This window comes from Echiichthys vipera (assembly GCF_963691815.1).
Source record: "Echiichthys vipera genome assembly, chromosome: 4".
NCBI classification, from domain to species: Eukaryota; Metazoa; Chordata; class Actinopteri; order Perciformes; family Trachinidae; genus Echiichthys; species Echiichthys vipera.
Genome location: NC_139829.1, coordinates 19,621,686 through 19,646,217, shown reverse-complemented (window position 1 = coordinate 19,646,217; position 24,532 = coordinate 19,621,686). Strand labels below are relative to the sequence as shown.

Here is a 24,532-nt window from a genome sequence, read left to right as displayed (position 1 = left end):
TTAAATACTCCATGGGACAGCGAATATAATATTTCTATTCAGTAGGTGTAGTTTGGGTGAAGGCTATCTAACAAAGAGCATGTTCTGTTCCTTGTTTGACTGAGCAAACATTTATTTTCTCTCCAAGTGGTCAGGATGGTTTGTATGGTATTCCACACAAAGCACTACTCAAAGATCAGAAGAGCCAAAGTGGGGGAAAATTTTTGAGTGATCTGTCATTTAATCTGCATAATGAATTCAATTTGAACTACGGCTGAGCTAACAAAACAGACGGATGTGATATACTAAGACTAGATATTGTATTATTAGAGATGAGGGTACCACACAAAACTAAAAGATAGAAAGTTCCTTTATTGTCATTACTCAGCACTTGCATACATTGAAACTAACACCCGCATTTAACCCATCATGTGCTGTAACTGGAGGAGAATTAAGGGGATAACAAACAAAGTCACAACAAATAGTTGTGCGTCATCTTGTGCCACATACTGTAAAAACCAGTTAGCTCCCATGGCTCCCAACAAGGCCATCACTCCTCCTGTCTCTCAGGCCCATGCTACTCCGCACGCTAAGGAGGTGGGATGCACAGCCTGCCCTTATTCTCTACTCATCATCGCAGTGCAAGGGGAAAGCTAAAAATACTCGATACCCTGTGAGCATCTCCTCCACTGTGTTCCTCCTCCTTCTCCTCTTCCTCTTCCTCCTACAGTAGCCCTGCAAATAAAAACTGTTTCTAAAAATGATCCTCGTTTGCACAGAGAGAGAAAGAACAACCACCAGTGAGCACTGACACAGCGGAGAATATGGTGTTGTGAGAAAAACAAAACTTTGCAAGGAAGATTAACTGCGGTCCAAGAGCTTAAAAAAACAGGCATAAAATAGTTAATCAGCCACTAACTGTGACTTGTAGTCAGCGTGCGGTTTAGGCAAGCCATTCTTAACATATATGGCAAAAGATTCATCCAAAGCATGTCACAACTAATTATGTTATACTTGAAAATGTCATATAAAGCAATAAATATTCATAAAACAAAGGAGTGCATGGAATATAGCTGTTGCGAGGAGCAGCTATTTTTGTTCTTTCCAAATAACATAAAATATATGGTTGTATATTGAGTTTCGTGAATATAGCTGTACATAATCGCATGTCAAACATGAACCCACTCCAAGGCAGATAAGTGAACCTCACTACATCGGTAGCTGGGAGCAAGTGGAAAATAAGCAAAGTTTAGATTAGATACCCCCACAGCATGTAATTAAAATTCTACATAAATAAATCTGGTGCCCAGTGACTGCTGAGAACTTTAAGCTGCTTAAATAAGCTGAGCCATTGTTTCTTATGCCTCAGTGTTGCTCATCTGCCCACCGTTTTCCAAAACGGGCCTGTAACATACCAACTCTATCTCTAATCAACGCCACGCCTCACTCTGGAATCCAAAATTAGATGACCTTATATGCAAATTACATTTGGATTAATCAGTTATGTGCCAAGGTTAAATGAGGATCCCCTCCTCGCTGTCATTCTCTCCGAGCCCTCAGACAGCCTAAATCAACTGCGCAGAGAGCAGTCTTATGTAACTCAGATACGGAAAAGAAAAGCCATCCTAGAATTTAACCTATCCCATTAACTAAGTTGTGTAGCCTACAGACCACAGGGCAAGAAATGCTTTTGGTAGATTCAGATGATCTCTCTCTCCATCTCTGTGAGTGTTTGGTAGCAAAGAGATGCTCGTTCAGATCAAGGCCTTCTCTCTAATGTGGATCCTGTCGCTGAGCACTTGCTCACCACTGACAGCACAAAGACTTGGAAGAACAACTCATGGATTTCCACTATCATTTCCTCTAGCGATCTCTCACAATAGTGCAAAGTGGCTTTGACTATATGATAAACTACAGTGATGTGTCTGTTTTTTGAGTGTTTATGGCTGAATGCAGCCAGCTCTGCAAGTTTCAGATATTTAAGCAGCATGATCTGACTGTCAATCAACCAGTTTGTAATAACTGGTAAAATGTCATATTAAGTGTAATTAAACCAACTTATGTTATCAGCATTAAGCTTTTCTAACTTCTGGAAACTTAAGGTTTATGTATTAAAGTTATTTTTAAACTCTGACAGCACAGATTACACAAAGAGATAAGGCAAACTTCTTAAGTGTCAAATGTCTGCAGTTAAGCATGAGTTACTTTACATTTTACAAAATAGTAGGGAAGCACCAATCAATTACAGGTAACAAGCCGGTCCAATTAAATTCAATACATTTTATAATTTTTGAATTCCTCTTTAAGTTTTGATCAATTCAGTGCTGTATTTGTTTACATTTTAATTGTAATTCATGTTAATATTTAAGATTTTTACCAAGTTGCTAGTGCACGATTTACAATTTTAAGAACAATTCAGTAAATGTATATCTATGTATTTATGTGTTACATGTTGTTTTACAAAGTTAGGAAAGCCTGATGTTTCCTTACACATAAAAGATTGATCCCAGTCACTTCCACACATTAAGGCATACAGCTTATTAATCAAACATTATTAATAATCAAACACCCAAAGCCCAGAAATCAGAAGTCAGATCTGTGCATCCCTAGAAAATAGTGGCAGTTTTATGACCATTGGGAAAATACAGTCGACGCATATGAAACCATTTTGCCCTGTCTATTGAGTCTATTTTTAGTTTCCCACAAGAAAAAAAGTCACTCTGATAATTGGCAATGTAACTATTTTTAATAACCGTCAAAGGCGAGAAATGAAATGAGTTATACTCTTCAAAACCTGAAGTAAAATGTTTCGCCTGAGGCCAAAATGTATTCCCTTTCCTGTCCCTTTATCCTCTCCATCATTGCTTGAACAGGGAGGTTACCATGGAGACACAGTGCTCCTTCCTTATTGGTTGCCAAGATGAAGTCAGAGTGACGAGGAAAGTAGACACCAGACTCTGCCGGAGCTGATACTTTCTCCTGTTTCTCCTGTCTCCACTTTCACTTTTTGTCCGTCTGTTCTTCTACACCTCGGCTCATTTCCCCTGCACTCTGGTTTCTGTCTTCTGGGTATAGAAAAAATCCTCTAATATGTCATCAACCTCAATATATGCTACTTTTATATACTGTATGTAGGTGAAAGCTCCTAACTAAGGTGCAGGCCTAAATACAGGCCAGGCTTGCTACTTGCTGGTTTAAACAAATTTTGTGTTTACTGTTGATACCAGGGTTCCTTCCAAGCCCCCACCACAGCCACTTCCTGGTTGATCCAATACGGAAGTGCCAAAGCCTGCAGTTCTCAGAGTATCCACTAGGAGTAGTTTGCACAACAGAGCAATTTCTCATTGACCCCCATGTTAAATAGGCTGTTTTTCACAGCATAATTAAAGCTATATAAGGCCTGGTACAAAAAATATTCTCATCTGTATGTTTAGGTCATACCTCCATGACAACACTGAAGGGGGTGAATTTCTTTGTACCAGGCTAGTTTTGAATCTATTGGAGGTTTAAAGGTTTATGTATAACTAGGGGTGCAGCCTCTTGAGTGACAGCTCACCGCTGGCCATCACTTCTCCTCGGAGGTATTGGTCAGCCAGATGGACGTCTCTCCCTCCCCCTAAAAGTCACAACAATGCCCTTTTTTTGGTAAGAGGAAATGAGGCGGAGTCAAAGTCTGAAAAGACGGCGGCTCCCGCCAGCCCTCGGAAAACTTGTATCGACCAATGACACTCTAGCTGCCGACAATATCTGGTTGGCTTGACAACGCATAAACGAGAATCACAGTCACGCGACGAACGGTAACCATGGTAACCCGTTACCATTCTACAGCCAGCTTGATTAGTTTCATATTATCTTAATTTAATATATTTTATTTCAGAAAGTGATATAATAGTCTGGAAACAACACATTTTTTTCCATACTCTTTTCCCTTTTTCCATACTTATCCAGACCTGGAAATTACTAAAATTAAATTGCGTAGGAACCCTATAATACTGTACTTGTATTTAAAATAATGTCAAGACAAGTTTGGTACTGCCTGCATCACGCAATTATGATGCAAGTTGTCTTCGTAGAGCTTAAAATTCCCCTTGTTAATCACTATAACTTAATAACTTCCTTTTCAACAATCTAGCAGAGTATTTCTGTCTGTGGACAGATCACTACAATGGACCACAGCCATGCAGGACGCAGTTTGGTGGTTAAGATCAAAATTAACGCAGAGTTCGGAGATGAGTGCGGTCTGAGTAGGGTGCCAAAGCTTGGGAAAGTAGTGATATCAGTTGTTATCAGGCTAATGTTATCCAACATCGGTCCAGACACCAGGTAACATTACACACACACTTGTAATGTCAGCATTGACAATGCTGAACATATATATATTTTAATATTCAAACTGAAAACATAACATGATCAGGTCACCAGGTCTCTAGTCCACATCTCTGGAAGAACTATTGATATTTAGCGTGCGGGAGTGGACAATAACACAAACAATTACAAAATACTCCTGCTAAGCTTGATAGCTAAAAAGAATACTCATACCTTACATAACAATTTTGTTTAATATCTTTCTTGAATTTAGATTTTTGTTTACTTTCCTCACTTCTGTTTCTATTCTTGTGCACTGACTGAACTGCCAATCATTTCTGTCACCGATGGGCTTAGACTACTCTGCGGCCGATTCAACATGCTGACTTGGCCAAAAAACAGCCGACGAGAGCTGACGAGGGCCAACGGTACAGGATATCCACAAAAACTAGGCAGGCTGTCTCTTACCGTAGTCCGACAGCTTGGTGTGTCCATAACATAACACAACAACCTCTGTCTGTCTCAGCTATTGCTTTTATACTGTGTTCTTCTATCAGTCTTGGGTGTCTAGTTTAAAGAAATTCAAATCACTGAGTCATTGGTTTCATCAGTGAGTGGGCCTGTGTTCATTAAGAGGACACCATGCATCAAGGCAAATTAACTGTCAATGATAATACAGCTGCTCATGAAATGCTGAAGCTGTCTGCTGCCCTTTGGTGAAATACCTCAAACCCTCTTGTGCAGGGCGAATAATGCAGGCTTCCCAAAAGTGCTCTACCCAGTGACCAAAGACAGTAGCTGTCTCTCATACTGACCATAAAAGGCCATTTTCAAAGATGCTCATGGTCCTATGACTTTGGCTAACATTTTAATGGGTACTGAGGTCGGGTTTCAGCTCTGTGGAAAACCAGGCTTTATCACCTTGGGGTTTTCTTCAGAGCGATAAAAAACAGAAACTTTCTATCAGTCTTATACCATAAAGGTTACTGAGGTCTCTCTCACACAGACACACAATACTCTGAATGGAAGTGGAGCTTTGTCTGGCACATGAAAGCAAAGAATGGGCATAACACAGACAGACTTCCCGATAAAAGCCTGTACACCGGGAGGGAAAGAGGTGAGGGGGCAACGAGGAGGGGGAGTTAGGGTTTGAATGAGTCTATTTTTAGCATCAGAGAAATCAGGTGTCTGCAGCCAATGGAAAAGAAAGGGAACGTGGGTAAAGCGAAATGAAACAGAACTGTCGCTTTCATTTTACATGATTCATGTGAGTCAGCGAGCGCTGCAAGGGCTGGGGGGTGGGGTACGTCAAAACACAAATGAATATGAAATGGCATATATGGTCCATACTGACATGAAACACAACACTTATAATAAACACTAAAATGTCTAAAATAAAAATGTAATATGTAGAACTTTGGTGTTTTTGTTTTTTCTTCTGTTCTGTTCATAACTTATTTATCTATCTATCTATTCTTTTTGTTGCAATGTTTGTTCTACGTGCCCTTCTTGAATCTTGAATTGTAGTTGATCAGCGACTGCCTCACAATCAAGGTGGACAAATGTAAAAAGATGGCAGGAAGAAGTCCGCAAACCAGTACTTTTACTACTTGCATTTCTACTTCACAGTAGACTATGCTCCTTGCAGATTAGATTAGCCAATACATCATCAACTGGGACTTTGCCACACAGAAGCAAGTATTATTGCATCTTTCCGTTTAAAATCCAAGAAGTTTTCTGTTCCGAGTGCCTCGATTTCACCTTGTGCACAAACCTGATGAATATAACCACGAAACAACACCCCTCTTTCCTGGCAGGATGAATATAACAGACTTCATTCCTCCACCATGAAATTAAACTCAAGTAAGGACACAGGAAGGTAGTCAACCGCTATAAAAAGACCTCAGCTCCTCCAGTCCACCCACAACACCATAAAAAAAGGTGTCCAAAGGGATGGGGACGTGGCTCAGCCTGCACAGAGCATTCATCTTTGTCTCATTTCCCAGACAACGGCACTGTAGGAGCATTAGCAGTGATGTGACATTCATCAGCTAGCTCATCAGGGATGGGTGGGGACAGGTTGTACCCCTGTTGTCCCTGTCAACAGCTCAACATTTGCATCACCTGCTTTGTTCAAGGGAGATGAAGTGGGAGGGTGGGTTGAGGGAAGAAGGACAGAGTCCGTTAAGCTTGAGGTGCAGAGAAAACACGATGTTCCATTCAGTTCTTGGCCGGCACCCAAGTGAAGGATGGAGGCTCATCTGAAATACTGTCATGTTGCCTTATTGTCCACTCAAGATGAATTAAAAGAAAATTTAGACCTTCAGATAACCAGCCAGCTGGCAATGCGTCCCTATCCTCCCCTAAGAGGACATCATAAATTGTAAAAGATGTTATTCAAGATTGCTTCAAACCCCGGTGGGTGCCCTAATGTTTGAAAAGGCACCCATACTAATCTTTGGTTTCCACAAATGTCTTGTTGGGTAGTGAAATTGTTTAAACCTCCTTTGGGGAGCTCTGAGAAATCTTTTACATCAATTTAAATAGGAACGCACAAACCAATCTGCCCATCATCAAAGTTTATATTCACTCTAAATACCATTAAATTTAGTCGTTTCCCAAAAGACTGCCAGAACCTGGTGTTGTGCAGTATACGCCCTTACGTGTGTGTATGCAGTGCAGTCCAGGAAGCAATAATCCCCATCTATCCATCATCATTATCCAATTCCAAAGCAGACGTCGAGCTGATCATGACAATGTTTCAGCTGAGACACAGTTAATTAGAATGGAAACTTCCAGTCACGTATAATCACCATTCTTGATTGCTCACAACATATGTGTATTTCAGAACAAAACATTAATGCATCTCATGTTAACAGAGATGTCCTGCTGCTCAAGCACTGCTAATCATCAACAATGTTGTTGATGATTAAACACTTCCTTTCAGTGTGTGTGTGTGTTAAAAGTTCTTATCATTTAATGCGTTCTTCACTTAAACCCCCCTCCGATGCGGTCAGAGCCAATAAAAATCAGTCACTATCGTCTGTCAAAAATAAATGACGCCAACATGACATGAGTTCTTGTACCCTGGAGTTATCAGCTGTGGGAAAAATAACTTGGTCTACACAGTCTGAGATAGCATGAAAGGCTTGTCGTAAATCCAGTTTTATACCTTCGGTATCTTTTTGCAAGCTCGTTTGACAAAGAGCATTCCTACATTATATGCCAAGCTGTAGAGTAAATTGACTTTTCTAATATCCTAACAAAGCAATCACGGAAAAGTGGCTAATGCAACCATACAAACCCAACACCAACTATGAGAAATGAGCTAGAGATTATGGGGTACAAACTTGTTTTTTTTAATGGATGTAGTAAACAGACATTGAGAGAGTAGATACATTAACACGTCTGAAGCCGTTTCCAAATATGAATTCCAGAAAATGTCAGAACAATCAGGTGTGGAGATAGTCCAGACTTTCCCTTTCACACATGTAGCACGCAACAGGAGATTCTCTGGCGGGCGCCTGGAAGGTTTTTTTTATGCACTTTACTAGAAAATATAAATGAACATTTGAAAAGAGAACTGTTCTTTGTTTTTGTGGTGTTAACAATAGGACATCACTATAATATATACTTACAATAGATTTGGTTAGGTCAGAACTATGGAATATTGAATCGCCCATCTTTGCGTATTACATCTTTCTTACCCTCAGGTATACATAAACTAAAGGTTATGAACTTTTTTTTTTAAATACAAAAATGTGACATCGGATATCTTATTGACCATGAAAAACAGGTCATTATCAGCTATCAGTATCTGCTGAAAAAAATCTATATCCTGCATCCCTTAATTAAAAGAAGTGTTAAATACCTGTGGCCTTTAGTGAGCTACAGTTAGCATCCTGTTGCTCGCATGTACCGGGAATCTGAATGAATTAGCTGACATTATCCCCTCAAGGCAGTATTTTGCTATGCCAGCTAGCTAGCAATTTGTCCGGATTAGCAAGCAAGCTACCATTAACTCACATCAATCAGCTAAAACCACAATATAGAAGTCAATCCACAGGCTGTTATAGGTAATCAAGAAATTCTGGGAAGGCCTGATTTTTAGTTATGTTAAGTTATGTTTCATCCAGTTCGCCCATTGGAAATTAAAAGTGATAATACATGGGAAAAGTTACACACATAACCTTTAAATGGTTATCGATCGTACAGATTTTGATTATTATCAATGCCACCTTGACTTGGGTTGACAGTAATTGTGTGTGGCTTCCAAAATAGTCAAAAGCCAAAGAACCAGGACTATACCACTTCTAAAAACACCCAAACAGTGTTATTATTATTATTATTATTATAATAATGATGTGTTATGGCGAAATTACGCATTACCAACACCCATATTACACAACAGTTCAACAGGTTTTTACAAATGTCTTATTACCACACAAACAGGAAAGTAAAGTTATGATTATATCTAGAGCAGAATACTGTATGTTATAGCAGTTGAAAACATGCTATACTGAATGTTATTAAACCTTATTTAACACCTAGTCAACTCTCCTCAGGATCCATCAGAAAGCTCATTTAACTTTGTTTGTGCCTGATGTTTCTATGCTCATCCTGTGACAACAATCTCATCTGATAAGCAGCTCAAATAGTACAGCCATGGAACCAAAAGATGTGGTGAGCAGCTGCATACGTCACCCCAACTTTAACTGACAGGAAGTGCGTCTTTTCTTGTTTCCTCGACTACAATGGCTGTATACTCGTTTGTCACCTTTATTCTTAATAGTGACAGGATTGTTGCTGTCAACAAGTCACAGTCCATGGTGACCTGGCTGAGAACCGGACGGTCGCCGGTTCGAGTCCCTGTGTGGACCATGAACGGAGCGTGGACTGGTGGCTGGAGAGGTGCCAGTTTATCTCCTGGGCACTGCCGAGGTGCTGTTGAGCAAGGCACCGAACCCCCAACTGCTCGGGGCGCTGGTCACTGGCAGCCCCCTCGCTCTAACATCTCTCCATTAATTGCATGTATATAGGTCCTGTCTGTGCATGTGTGTGTATTTCAGGCCTGTGTGTCTGTAAAATGAAAAAGAATAATAATAGAGTGAAAATTGAATTTCTCCATTGCGGGACTAATAAAGGAATTCTTCTTCTTCAATCGTCAGAAAACAGAGGGATGTAGTAAAACAAAAGACCTGTCACACCTTAAGAGTTAAAAACAACTCTCTCACAAAGAGTCCATGCAGTGCTATAAACCCTCAAACACATGCTCACGAGTTACAGGCTACTCTGTCAGGAACTTTCCAATACACAGTCACTCACACATACAGCATGTATTTACATATTCTCACAGCGTTTTCCTCCTGACCATCAGGAGGTTGTCAGGCACTCGTGTAACTGTATACCATCAGTGGAGTGGTGGGTAATTTTAGTCTTAGGGAAAGAGACATGTGAATGAGAAAACATTAGCATCTAAGGGCAGTTAGAAATGTTTATCCTCATTTATCAATAAGGTCATCGTAGTGTCTCCACTTTGCTTTTTGTGTTGACTTAAAAACAGAATAATAACTGCTTTAATTCAACAATCACAAGTGGTGACTGTGGAAGAAAAAAACATTACCAGCCACATCTAAAATTCACACCTGCGCTCTTTCCTCTTTTCTGAAACTGTGTTTGTTTGGTGTGTTAGATTCAAACCAGACACCCGAGAGTTAAAGCTCTATAAGCCTCTCAACTCTTCATGTAAGATGCCTTGGTTTACTGTAGATGCATTAAATCATGATTCTAAAGAAAGAAAAAAACATGTCACTATGTTATGTCTCAGTAAAGAAATTATCTGCAGCAGAATAATACACTACTTCAGCTTAAAACCAGACAGGCATGTAAAGTCCATGTACCGTTATCGTAGAAATAAAGCACCGCCCAACTCAAATAACTTCTGGACTGTGTCAAACTTCAATACAAACATACTTTTAACAGCTGCATATAAATTCAAAATCTAATTTTCCAGGAAATAGCTCATGCAATATTTATACTGAATGAATATTTGAAATCTGTTGAAATGACTTGCTTAATTAAAGTCTGCCAGTGAGTGATATCACAGATGGAGACAAATATAGTCAACGCTGAATCGGCTTTAATCAATTTGACTTATATTTACTCAGAAAAACCATAATATAGACAAAACACTGCTGTAGGTGCACTTTCTTGTTGAGCCTTTCAGAGACGCTTACTGCCAATAAGATCAGTGAATAGACATGTTAAAACTATCCAAGAGCATGGTCCAGTCCAGTGTCTTGAACATATAGCAACAGTGTATATGGATCAACAAGGGTAAAAGCAGTGAGTGCTTTTGAGCTCTCTCAAAGACTTTTGGAGCCCAAGGCCTTAAGCAACTTTCTGCACGTCTGCAATGCTGCCGAACGTGCTTGAGAATTACCCACAATTCATTGTGTTCTAATGCTAGGAACGACAATGGAAAGAGAAATCATTTTCTTAAAAGTGTGAAAACTGTACATCGCAGCAAGAAGTCAGTGTAGTTATTTGCTTTGTGAATTCATACAAAACACCTAATTTGTTTAAACCTACAAAATAAAGCGCATGCATTTTGTTGGCCACGTGTGATTTGACAAAAGTACTGTGCCCTGTATAAAATAGAACAGCAACACACACAAAGATGTTAGTGAGGTGCTGATCCCTGGAAGACAAACCAGATGGTTGAAAAACTACTGTCCCCTACCTCATTAAACATTTGTGGAGTCCTTGTGCACTCCCATTTTAACTGAGCACACAGGTGACGTCATTTAAACTCAGAGCTCAGTTCATTAGACTGGACTGAATCAGATCGATCACTACTGCTATATAAACACTGTGAATACTCTGTGAAAGGGTATCATCATTTTCATAAATAATTCTTTAGTTTTACTCAGCTACAGTTTAGGAATAAATTGACTTCAGTGACAAAAAAAGAGACAGATTCCTCTCAAACTTGAAAGTCATTTTAGTAATTGTGTTGTGAGCCCTGCCCATGTGCCACCATCTGCGTGTGTAGACGTTAGTCGGAGGGAAGGAAGTCCCCCACTAAAAACTGGTTAGGCAAATATCTTGAGGAGCTGCCATGTTATTGTTTAGAGTAGAAAAACCTCCACCGTATCTTAGAGGTCATAACAGGTATGACTGGTAGATAGGGTGGTGCATAATCACGTGGGAAAGATTTGAATTCTAGCTCTGATGCTGATATGAAGGGCATCTACTTCAAGCAGTCTGCCCTTAATCATCAAACCAGCACTTCAGTGACTGAAAAACAGGCAGCAAAGTGTTTATGGTGTAGTTCAAATGAACGGCATTAGAAAATATCCTGCTAGTCACCGACAGCCTTTTTGTGGAAATCGTTACAATCTGCAACAAAAGCCGCTTTGCATGTTTCAGATCAAAAAGAAGGAACATAAGTACTGAGTCAAAAGTCAGAAATCAAAAGTGACTCAGACGAAAACAATCTGTGTAAAAAAAAAGGAACTAAAAAGAAACACAGACTGCCGATAATTCAGCTGAGGAAAGAGAGCACAACATCGATGTTTTACAAACCACACTTGCATTGACCTTCATTTCTCACATTCTGCTCACGGTTTTCAAAACTGATAAAATACCAGTGTAATCTTTAGGATCACATAGCAGCTGATGCAGAGCGTGTTACACAACCTTTGCAACCGTTATGGCTTCAAGGGGATAGGTCACAAGTTTTAACATGTCAAAGAGAGATTACACCCTGCGTGCATATTTGTTAAATATTCTTTAGGCCCAGAAACCACACAATAACCTATCTCAGTATGTGTCTCCTGTCATTTCTTCTCTATCAACATACTCCAAGTGCTGGCTAGACCTTACAGCTCCAGTAAGAGCTGGATTCAATTTCAAAACTAGGGATGACTAAGAAATTCTTAGTAAAAACAGTACAAAACACACACAATACAAAAACAGTATCTTCAAAAACAATCTTCTTTTTTTTTCCATGGACCAAACTCCTAAGACAAAACTGACTAAGAAATTCTTAGTCAACTGATTGTGTTGACTAATCTGTCAACAACATCGTGCAAAAGCACCACTTTAAATATTGTGTTTACCAAGTTCCTTGGAAATAAGTCATTCAGCATGGACAAAGCGTGACGAGACTAATGAACTAAAGAAATCTTAGACCACTGAAACCAAAAGGACTAATTAGTCCAATCGGTGACTTTAAGAGGGGGAGTCCTATTCAAAATCCTAATTGAAAGACATTCTGTGATGTTGGAAAGCAGCGGGTCACATAGCATTTCCTGGCCGCCTACATACAGTAGCAGAACCATCATCTGGACAACAGACACCCCGCCACACCACACAGCCTCCGAGTCAGCACTGCCACAATGACTCACCCAGGCCCGACTGAGTCAAGTGGAGGGACTCTTGATGCTGAAACTCATAAAGTCATACTTAGGGGATAGAAAAACAAGCTTGTGGCATGCAGATTTTAAGTCAATAACAAGCTGACTGCAACCCAAGTATAATGTGGGCTCCCCTCATTTCCAAGTTCTGATGTAGGTTGAAACCATGATGAGCCAAACATGCTGCAGCAGGGTCGTAAATGAATTCTCCCACCCGGGTGTCATTGGAAAGTGAACCAAGAGGGCAAGAGCATGGAGCCTGACAAATCCACCAGGGATTCCAGCAGTTTCCATTTTCTCACATGCTATTAGATGTGGTGCAGAACAGAAGTTAACAGTCAGGATATGGAGAATATTTCACCAGCTTTAACAAGCATGCCTGTGTGACAGCAGCAGGACCAGGGGCGTGAGAGGCAGAAAAGATGTGCTGCAGGAGGAAGACAAAGTGAGTCCAAACAAATGCAATGGCGAGCAATAAGACAGCGCAGGGTGTTAAAAACGTTGTAAAATAACATTTACTAAACGTGACGTTGCATCTCTACAAGGGGGATGATCACATTTGAACTGGAGTAAACCCACCAGTCAGTTAGTTACCTAGCAACATGGCAGCACACAGTAATGACAAACGATGGCTTGCAGTGCTCATCATCACATACCTGGACCTCCAGCTGCACACCAGGGTTGCACCTTTCGGCTTCACCGCACTCCAGCACTTAAGCCGATAAAAGTTCACCGGCCTTTTCTTCGCGTATATATATATATATATATTTTGGTGGGGGGTCACTACTTTCACCGAAAGCACGGGTTTATCTCTCAGCACGAAACAGCGACATGTTAAGATGACACGCAGAGAAACATTATCCTCCCGGGGAGTGTGTTGTTACATGATATTAAAGCCGCCGTTTCTGTCCGTGTTTACTAAATCTGGCCACATCATCGCGCCGGAGAACCACACGCTGGATTTCCTCAACCGACAGAAAAAGGCCAAAGTATCTATGGCAACGTTAGAATGTCCTTGAATATCCAGCGGGAGTTGGCGGTTGGGCTCGTCCCTGGCGAGGAAACACCGACACGGACGCGAGGTTTAGTCCAGCTGCCGTCACCACCGTCCACTTAACCGGGAAGAGCGAAGAGCAAACAGGCGGAGAGCACCCGCCATCGTAAGTTGTCAGTTGTTCTCACTCCTCTGAGGCGCTGCAAGACTTCACAGTCCTCCCTTTTCAGGCACGACACAACATACTGTCAAGGTAGCCCAGTATAAGGAGACTTCCGGTTCACCTTTCGAAATAAAAGTCTGACTTTAACTACGCGTTTGAAGGATAGGTACGATGCACACGTTGACTATGGAGAATGAGCCGCCATCTAGTGTTTCAAGATCGTAAGCACAACAACAAAAAATAACTCCGGTAGTCGGGTTGCCAGGTTTGTTGCCGAATGTGTCAAGCGATCAGCCTGCGCCATGTCAAGTGATGAGTCATACAGGGTTTGATTAATTTCGACAAATCAATTAATTTTACAACGATATTTAAAGTTAGCCAGTCTTCAACTGGAAGTCTTTCTGTGTAATGTTGTAATGATGTGTAATCGATTAACTAGCTAGCTCTTAACTCAAAACCCTGGCAACCCGCAATGTCTGCCACTATTGGCTGCTACAATGTCAACAGAAAAGACCAAAAGTCATTGTTAAACCTACGGAAAAAAATATATAAATTAAATAAATATATATACATTTTTTATGGAAAAGTAATACTTTCATTCTGTACCCCTCAAAACGCCCTGTAGGTATATTTTTAAATATAGCTTTTAATAAAGATTCTACATATTCAACCTTTAAATTGTGTAATCGGCTCAACAACTTCTACATCTTTTAAAAAAATTCTTTATTTAAGGAAACGTATATAATAACATACGTAATTTAGAGATCCAGTGTTTACATTCTTTTCATTTTTAACAAATCATACTAAAAAAGACACGACAAGTAACCATAGAAACCCCACTCAAGAATATATATTTTTTAAAAACACAGTTCAACAACTTCTTTTTTTAAATGCTTCATTCAAGGAAAGGTATATAATAATATATAGAACTCATCATTACCACTTTTTTAAATTAAATTTTAGCAATTCACATATTAAAAAAGACAGAAATAAACCATAACAACCCCACTCACAGTTTAACAACTTCTTTTTGAAAATGCTTCATACAAGCAAACATATATTATAACAAATAGAATTTTAGAGATCCAGTGTTACCATTTTTTAAATTCATTTTTAACAAATCACACTTTAAAAAAGACGCACAGAAATAGACCATAACAACCTCAGTCAAGAGGGAAAAAAAGAAGAAAAAAAGCCCAGCTCAACAACTTACACACATTTTCCGTTTGTTTCCTTAAACGACAATTTCACACAACGTATCGAAAATCAAGTCAAGTCAGCTTTATTTTCAATTTCTGCAATATGTGCCAGACATACAGAGCAATCAAAAATATGTTTCTCTCTGACCCATGGTGGAATAAGTACAAAAGTGATATATACAATAAATAAATTCTAAATAGTACTAAACAAATAAATTGCTAAAGAAATAAAAAACAAAAGACATTGAAAATGTGCAGTGTAAACCATACAGTTGTTTTGTTTCGTTCTCTATTTTTTTCTAATAGATAGATAGATAGATAATTACTTTATTTATCCCCAAAGGAAAAATGATTTTGTTGCAGCAATCTGGTAAAACTGAATATACTACAATACAATACAATAAAAATAAGATAAAGTAAAAATATCTGGGTATAAGAAATAAGTAGAAACACAGAATGGAACATGGGCACTTAGACATAAGTGAATAGTAAGATGCAGTGGCAGGATGATGCTAAAATAAAAATACTAATGTATATGTACATGCACTATATGATAAAATACTGTATATGTATGGGATATGTAGTATGGGTATAATATACATACTGATACTAAAAAGTACTATACTATGAATATGTGGACAGATGAATGTGCAAGAATTAACAGATTTGATTTGGTCCAGGTGGATGATTGAGGGTCTTACAGAGGCTTGTGAATTGAAAAGTCTTATTGCCGTGGGTAGGAACGATGTGTGTAATGTTAATCTATTACAAGATTATCAAGAATCCACCCAACAGAACTATTGTAATTACAATGGCTGATTTTATCTGGACGTTACTCAAATAAAACAAATACATATATTGGTATAAATATATGACACAGTAGGACTAACACGTTTAGTATTTTATTGTGAAGGATGGGTCGCCTTTTTTCCGGTGTTGGTCTTTCCTTCTGCAAACTTGACGAAGCTCAGACTCGCACAGCTATTCAGAGGATTCAGATGAGCAGTTCCGATAGTGGAGCGCCCCCTGCTGTCACCTGAAAACACCCCTTTAATGTCCTCACTAAGAAAAAAAAAATTTGTATTGCTTTGCATTTTGTTTTACTTCCTTGGGGCAATAATAACAACAATCGATGATTATGTTGTCAACAGACCCCACAGTTGTTTTTTTTAAGTAGGCCTCTACCAAACGGTTGAGATGTTTATGGTATAGGCTATGTAAAACTAAATAATACAAATAAAAATACAAGCCATGTAATGTTATAATGCTCGTTACACAGCAAGAATTTAAACCATCATATGTTTGTGGTGAGACGGTTACCAGTACGTTTACCTGTTATTGCATAACTTTGAAAAGGCCTCAGAAATAAAAAAAAACAACAACCTTACTGATAGAAGTTTTTCATCAAATAATAGACTACCATTAAATGCGTTATATGGTATTAACAATTCATGTGAAGCTTGTTTGATTTCATAGCAATTTTAAGTTTATTATCATAGAATCACTACTTTTACCATAAAAGGCCAATTCAACCTTGTGGTTGAGCATTATAGAATAACATTAAATGCATCATTAACAACAGTAAATGATCAGAATATTTTTAGGAAGACTCATGAGAAACAGCCAATTTTAATTATATTGATTTAGTTTCACGATCTTTACCGTAAAAGGATAATTCAGCTGTTTGGTAGAGCAAGATTTTGTTTTCCACAAACTATTAAAAACATATAAAACTGATTTCTTACACATACTACAGATTGCACTTTACTGGAAAGGTGATTCAAGGGTGGTTTCAAAGGTTGATCCACATAAAAATGACATAGTGACTGTTGTACTGAGGCTCAGTTTTAACACAAACACTAAAAATAAAGTACTCAGAAATGCACCTCCCCCACCCACAATATCTGAGAGATGTCGTCACAGGTCATCAGAGAGATTGTCTTTTCCTGGTGACCTACATAGTTTACTGATTTACTAATTATAGTCATTGTTAAGGGAAGCATCACATCACAGTCCATCTTTTCAGAAACTACGAGATGCTCATACTCTTGTCAGCGTTATAAGGAGGGCATTAGTCATTCCAAAGTGTATATTGATTTTATAAATTGTAGGATTCCAACAGTTTGCATGGCAGAAAAGTTTCAAAACGTCCCGAGAAACTTCCCAAATCACTCCTGCAACATATTACACTTCACTGTTGTCCGTCTGTATGTAGGCCTATGTTTAGTATGTTCAAAACAGTGTAAAAGTAAGATTTGTAGTTACGTGAATAGTTTGCCTTAAAACCGTGAAAGACACTCGTCCCCAGTGTGACTTTTCTTTCCTTTAAAGTGAATTTAAGTCATTCACTACATTTGTGTACAATAATTCTGAGTTTATTTGAAGTGTTTGCTAACTCTCTGGTGCCAATGAGTTCCTAAAGGATGCAACGCTATTTGAATTTTAATGCATTATTTAGACTTCCCTCTGTACTTTTCTGTTTCGCACTTACGTTAGTGTTGAAGTGCAAGACAGCAAATTAAACGTCTTCAGACCATCAGTGAAGGTTTTTATTTTTCTGTCTGGACGCTACATTAAGTCTCAGTGTGACGATTAAAAACACATTTTATTACTCTGCCTATTATTGCACCTAATAGTAAGCTTTAATCCACAATTCAAGTTTAATCCACAATTCAGGTTTAATGCACAGTATGGGCAGGAGTCACATAACATATACAACAATTATAAGGCTTCTTAAACCCCATTGAAGTCAGTATCAAATATGTGGAAAGACAAATAAAACATGTAGCCTAAATGTTGATCACCAACTAAATCATAATTTCAGTTAATTTAATTTAAATGTAGTGACCACAATACAGTGTGTCTTAAGCTTGTAAAGTTTGCTTTAGGCTATCAACTGTATTAGCTTTTATTTGTTGTTTTTTCCCCAATAAGTGACAACAATGTAGTTTCATTGTATTCATTTTTGTATAATAGTTTTGAGTTTGATTTGTTTGCTAACTTTGTGAAGCTAATGCATTACTAGGTGATGTTATGGAGTTTAATGTTATTTTTCCATTGTAGACATGGGCCTGCCAAATTTGATATCCTACCTTCCAACCTGACTACCCTTCAAGGAGATTCTTGCTGCTCAAAATACAGTGTAGGGGGCGCCCGGTAGCACAGTGGTCAGAGCAGTGGCCCCATGTAAAGAGGCTGAAGGTCCTCGAGGCTGCGACCTGCGGCCCTTTGCTGCATGTCTCCCCCTTTCTCTCTCACCCCATTTCCTGTCTGTCCTATCTAATAAAGGCTTGAAAACTGCCAAAAATACAGCATCTACCAGAAATAGCCTTTAAAGAAACGAGTATCACTATTGTTAAACATGTTTGCCTTTTCCGACTCGCAAGACAGGGGTCCTCAACGTTTTTTTAGACCAAGGACCCCTTTTCTGAAAGAGAGATGAAGCAGGGACCCCCTGCTACAAATATTGTGAGTTGCATATTAAATTTAGCCTAAAGCCTATACACACATCTTTTTATGGTGCATTCAATAGTAAGATATTAAAATGATCATATTAACATATTCATTTATTTATACATCATATGTTAATGTTAAACCTACCTTTGGAAGACACATTGAATCCTTCAGCTCAGTTGCATCTGTGCAGGGCTACATTAGTGCTTATAAGCCAGTAAGCCTGTCATCAAGGTTGTGTAAATATATTTATTTATTTATTCACTAATGTATCTTTGCTAATAATATGTTGCATTCATGTTAATGTATATTTTCAAACTATTTTGTGGACCCCCTGCAGCCACTCTGAGGACCCCATGTTGAAGAGCTCTGCGCTAGGGTGTTGTTCAACAAACTGACTCATGGTGGCGGCAGAGGGCCAACACAGACCGGATATTCTGTCCACGAAGAAGAGCATGACCGCGAAGTAAACGTAGAAGAAGAGAGGAATGAGCCAGTTACCGTGACAGTGATACAGACAGGAAAACATAGTATCATGCAGTAGGTTTAACTCTTGCATTGATGTACGTTTTCGGTAAAATAGTTTATATTCTCATGCTGTCCTCTGCCGTCAGTCACTTTGTTTGTTTGTTTGTGTGTTTGTTTATTCAAAGAAATGTCGCGGCTTCTCCCGTTCATCAGCTCTATGTGCAGTGTGTCCATACGGAGAGGTTCTCCCAGTGTCTCCCCACTGCTGAGGCCGCTCCCACCTGGACTCATGTGTGTTTTGACAGCCGGTAAAAAGGACCGGATACCCGACCTCCCTGTCCTGATTGAGGAAGAGCTTGAGGAGCAGTTTGTGAGAGGATCTGGACCCGGAGGACAGGCCACCAACAAAACCAGCAACTGTGTGGTGCTCAAGCATATCCCCACTGGGACTGTTGTGAAGGTCAGTCCGGCTGTGTGTATCTGTCTACACTTTTTTGTCCATGTGCTGTAAATATCTGGTGATGAATCATCCAAAACCCAGTTCTGTTGTTGAGCTTCAGCTTGAGTGAAAAAGTTCATTCTTGACCATGGAAAATAATCAGTCTCACCTTAAGGTCCATGTAGTAACATTTACCTATGCTTGGTCATATTACACGATATTACATCATGTTGTCATGGAAATGTAGATGTTGAGATTCACAGTAAAGTCCTGAAATGCCCTGAACAAATGGGAATTTAGGATGAATGAAAGCCTCAGAGCAGGTATTCATTAATGGACCCGTAAGGTGCTGTTTTTTTTTTAGTTCTTTTGTGAACCAAACTTATCCGATTTACGAACCATGCTAATTTAATGTCTTGTACCATTTCCTCCGCAGTGTCATCAAACCAGATCTGTGGACATAAATAGAAGGCGTGCTCGGACAATTATGCAAGAGAAACTTGATGTTTTTTATAAAGGAGAACTCAGTGAAGTTCTTGTGAAGAAGAAAGACTCTGAGCTGAGGAAACAAGAGAAGAGGAGGAAGGCAAATGAAAATCTGGAGAGAAAAAGACTCTTTAAAGAAACGCTGGCTGCAGACTCCAAGCCTGGAAATGACATTGTTTAAAATGTTTGCGTGGAATATAAAAGAATACATGACAGGTTCTGTTGTTAATGCTGACAAAGACTGTATAACAAAACCTGGAAAGGTACTGTCTACAGTTCTGAATGCACTTAGCCTTTGCACTTCTCTTATTTGTACCGCATTTCCATGCAATACAAATAAGAGAAGGGAATTTTTGAAAAAAAGAGAAAATAAATAAAATGTAGTCAAAAAAGTTGGTGATGTGTAGCCTAGTGCATCTTTCAATACTTGAAGGGGTGCCCCGGGTGCCGCCACACACTGGCTCGTTTGATGTTAAAAACAAGTCAGCATTATTACAGCTGCAGCACTGCTGTTTTTAATTGGATAATTTAGCATAACCTATTTGTTAGACACCAACTTAAACCTCCTGCTAAACAAAATAATTGACATGTCCTGCAATCATCGCTACTGTGTGTTGTTTACACCTGTTTCCAAGACTCATATTATATGGAGAGAAAAAAAATATACGGGCATATCCACAGACTGCATGTTGCCTTTGGCATTAGATTTCATGTAGGCTTTGAAAAAAAAAAGATTGTCACTGATACTGTTGATTTTATTTGCATTTCTACTTATTGAGCTATGATTTTAAATGTTCTTTCAAACATAGTTTTATTTGCCGAATATTATAATTGAATAATAATGATTATCATAGCCTTCATTTAATTCAAGTAGTCCCACTGAGATCAAGATGTCATTCAAGATAGACTTGACTACAGCAGAGTTTTTGCTGACTGAGAGGTCAACCCAGAGCTGTGGCCAATCAGAGAACTTCCTTCATGCTCTGGCCCCGCCCCGCCCGGACGAATCAGCCAATGAGAGGCGCAGTACGGTTTTTAAATCCTCCACGGTCTCACGCTCTGCTCCGCACTGTGGTGGTCTGATGTGTGTCGTTGCAGAAGCAGTGAAATAAGCAGCCCGCGGATACAAGAGGGCTCAATTAAATATACGTTTCACCCTGTGAACTGACATGGCAAAAGGTAAACTTGTTAATTTGTTGTCGTTTCAGTAATTGTTGTATTTCACACAAGCTAAATTTAACTTTACACCAATGCTCGCGGGAGTAAACGCAGGAGCAACTTTTTAAAATACACGTCGCTGTTGTTTTAAGAAAACTCGCAGATAATGGTCGTCCTTTTATGTCATATCAGGTGAATGAGATAGCAATGCTTTACATGTATTTACTTCTGTGTTTATGAAGGGAAGAAAGGTTTGCTGAGAACCGACAAAAAGCCCGAGGACGCTGCGGAACATAAAGTCACTTCACGGACGGAAACAAAGGAAAACAAACCTGCAAATAACAAGGTATGTTTTGACGCTGTTGCAGTAATGTTTTCGTCAACTAAAGTAAAAAAAAAAAAAAACTTTGAACCAAAGCCTGTGTTGACTCACCACCAGAAAGTCCCGGAGGTCCTTCTTCCTCCGTTTGGCGTCGAAATAACTTGTATAAACTGTATTAGTATTGAGACTTTGAGGCAAAACTAGCCCAAGCTGTGCTCTGCCCTAAGAAAAAAGTATGGTTTAGGTGTAGAAATAAGCAGCCACACACACCATAGCTTAGTGGTTTGGTATGGAGCTGAAAGTTAAAGTTCAGCATGTTTTCATTATCACTAGAGAACTTAATGACACTGTTGATTTAAGCTATTGAAACTATGTTGCCATAAAATCCACATTTCTAATCTGGCACTGCTTGGGCACCAGTAGCTTACACCCCACTTTATTAATACATTACCAATAATCCTAATGCATACTCTACAAATCAGAAATGGTACTGTTACCATGGAGACATAAACCACTACCACTGTTGGAGTTTTCATCAGTTAGCAATCTGTTAACTGTGTTTTCTGTTGAATTAAATGCCCTTTTTTTTTTTTAAGGAAACCAACTGTTTTGTTAACTAATATTTGATACACAGTCAGAGCATCACTACAACAAGCCTCTAAACAGAGCGCCTTGAATTCACATGAAAGAGATATTAAATACTGCATTAGCGACACACCTCATCTTGTCACATTTAGCTGAGCCTGTAAATGAGTCTCCAGGTTTACTCCTGTGAATGGTACACGCTTTTTCATTGTTTTCACCCATTCTTTTAGACGGATTGCGTAGGTGCAGTTCAGTCATTTTTCCAGAGTCTACGGAGTCCAAGCAAACCTAGATCCCCTCTGAGTGACAGTTCGAGCATGCTGATCCAGGAAGGAAATGAATCTGATGCAACTAATCCTGACATGTCAAAGTTAAAAAAAGGTGAGTTCCTAGTTACATTTTTAAAACTGTTCAAAATGACTAATCTGAAATGCTGTTGTTTGGTCATTGGTGTTTAAATGTGATCTCCAAGCTATTTTGCTGCTTACCCTTATGTTACGGTTTTGGTCAGCAGACCCACATGTACCACAAAGTATTTCCTGTGAATGGTAGTAGTGTTCGCTGACCCACTATCTAATGGGGCAACTTTTGTCTTGAAGGAACTTCATGCTCATGACTAAAGCCACATGTTTAGGGCAGCTGTCAATTTCATTCTTTTTTTCCTCCCTTATTTTAGACGTGCCTAATGAAATCAAATCTGAGAGTTGTGAGTCCAAAGAGCAGAAGCCCGAAGTGGCCTGTCACATTCAGGGGATCAGAGAACAAGGCGCAGACCAAGTAGAGCAAAAAGAGTTCGCCACGCACACAAATGGGAGGTCTGCAGCAGACGTCAAAGTTTCAGCATCCAAGCCTCGGAGCAAAACTGGACGAAAACACGGAGCAAAAAAGTGAGTGTGGAAAGGCAACATGTCAGTGTCTTTAAAAAAACAACAGCGGTGCATGCATTTTCACAGAAAGCACAATAATTTCATTACTTTGATAATGCCTCTCTTCTCAGGACGGAGAATAAAGCTCCTCAAAACAGAAAGGTCACAGACTACTATCCCATCAGACGGAGCAACAGAAAAACCAAGGCAGAGTTGAAGGTCTGTATGAAAATGTTTTTTTTTTTGGTGGGTTGTACTATTAACAGTTAGTAGGAGAAAGCCTTATCAAGTTAATACATTGTCATTTTGTACTGATTGTGTTTTTGTTTTTTGAGAGGATATAAGGATGTCTCTACCATAAACAGAAAGTCTGACCCAATAACACTGACATTCACAGAGCGAAGAACACCAACACATTGATGACCTGATAAAGAATGACATTGAAGAAGGAATGCAGGTAACCTTTAATGTTCTGTGGCCCTTTGACACATTTCACTATGCAGGGTTCGTACAGGTGCTTGAAATCCTTGAAAATGCTTAAATTTTATGTTTTCAAGGTTTGAAAAGTGCTTAAATTTTGGATAAAGTACATGTACATGCTTGAAATTGTATCTGCATTTCTGTCACAACAAATAGCTATAGAATATGAATTTAATCCAATTTAGTTAAGACAGTTTTAGTTATTACAAAACACAATTTGAGTTGTTTACAGCATCTCTTTTTAATGTGATAAAAAAGTGAAATAATATTCAATATGTATGGATTTGTGGAAATATGTAATACGACAGCTGTAAGGTGCTGGAAAAATGGACCTTAAAAGTGCTTGAATTTGACCTTGGAAAAGGTGTATGAACTCTGTTTTGGTAAATATCCACAGCCTGGTTATTTCAGTGTGGTGAATAAGTTTGTGTAAGTTGTTGTAAAAATGAGTTTAGTAACAGAACAGAAATCTTGTATGGCAGAAGTCTATATTTTATAGATTACTGAGCATTTCCAGTATTTTGTATAGATCAGTAAGAAAAACAAATATAAAACAATATTTATATTTTCTTCTAAACATTCTCTGTAATCGAACCCGTCAGTGATCAGTTGTCACTGTTAATGTAAATTAAATATTGTTAAAAGTAGAAGTAAACAGTGGTGCCAATTCAGTTAATTTTCATACTTGTTTGCTTTTGCATGTCGACAGATCAAACACATAGAAGGAAAAGGGAGAGGCGTATTTGCTATCAAGGGCTTCAAAAAAGGAGAGTTTGTCGTGGAGTACCATGGAGACCTACTGGAACTAGCTGAGGCTAAAACACGAGAGGCCCAGTACGCTCAGGATCCCCAAAAAGGCTGTTACATGTACTACTTCCAGTATCAATCCAAAACATACTGGTAAGTCCAATGTCACTGCTTTGAAAAAGGATTGACACTGAAGTTACTGAACCCCAGATAAAGCGATCATTTATTGTTTACTTATTACAGCGTTGATGCAACAGAGGAGACGAGCCGTCTTGGGCGACTGATCAACCACAGTAAGGCTGGAAACTGCCAGACTCGGCTTCACCCCATCGATGGAAAGCCTCACCTGATCTTGGTGGCTTCTAGAGACATCGAAGCAGAGGAAGAGCTGCTGTACGACTACGGTGATCGGAGTAAAGCATCAGTCTTGGCTCACCCTTGGCTCAAATACTGAATCCTCGACCACAA

The 24,532-nt window shown here is 39.1% G+C and overlaps 3 protein-coding genes across 5 annotated transcripts in view; 2 read left to right on the top strand and 1 right to left on the bottom strand.

Moving 5' to 3' along the window:
• The window catches only part of LOC310946232 (membrane-associated phosphatidylinositol transfer protein 2-like), a 49,518-nt gene extending 35,648 nt beyond the window's left edge, over positions 1 to 13,870 (bottom strand). For all 3 annotated transcript variants that reach the window (XM_083912649.1, XM_083912646.1, XM_083912648.1), the window contains exon 1: positions 13,361 to 13,870. The gene's annotated coding sequence lies outside the window, so the exon portion shown is untranslated. The remainder of the gene's footprint in view (positions 1 to 13,360) is intronic.
• Positions 13,871 to 18,990: 5,120 nt separating this feature from the next.
• Positions 18,991 to 20,087, top strand: mtrfr (mitochondrial translation release factor in rescue; the record flags this gene model as incomplete). Its single annotated transcript, XM_083913125.1, has 3 exons — positions 18,991 to 19,053; positions 19,167 to 19,441; positions 19,857 to 20,087. Exons 2-3 carry the CDS (start codon positions 19,169 to 19,171, stop codon positions 20,085 to 20,087), a joined length of 504 nt encoding a protein of 167 aa, XP_083769251.1. The 5' UTR covers positions 18,991 to 19,053; positions 19,167 to 19,168.
• Positions 20,088 to 20,796: 709 nt separating this feature from the next.
• kmt5ab (lysine methyltransferase 5Ab) lies at positions 20,797 to 24,522 on the top strand (the record flags this gene model as incomplete). The annotated part of the gene is made up of 8 exons (XM_083912768.1): positions 20,797 to 20,932; positions 21,307 to 21,410; positions 22,202 to 22,352; positions 22,648 to 22,858; positions 22,969 to 23,056; positions 23,235 to 23,294; positions 24,027 to 24,217; positions 24,308 to 24,522. The coding sequence occupies 8 exons, from the start codon at positions 20,797 to 20,799 to the stop codon at positions 24,516 to 24,518; spliced, it is 1,152 nt and encodes a 383-aa protein (XP_083768894.1). The 3' UTR covers positions 24,519 to 24,522.
• Between the last annotated feature and the right edge of the window lie 10 nt (positions 24,523 to 24,532).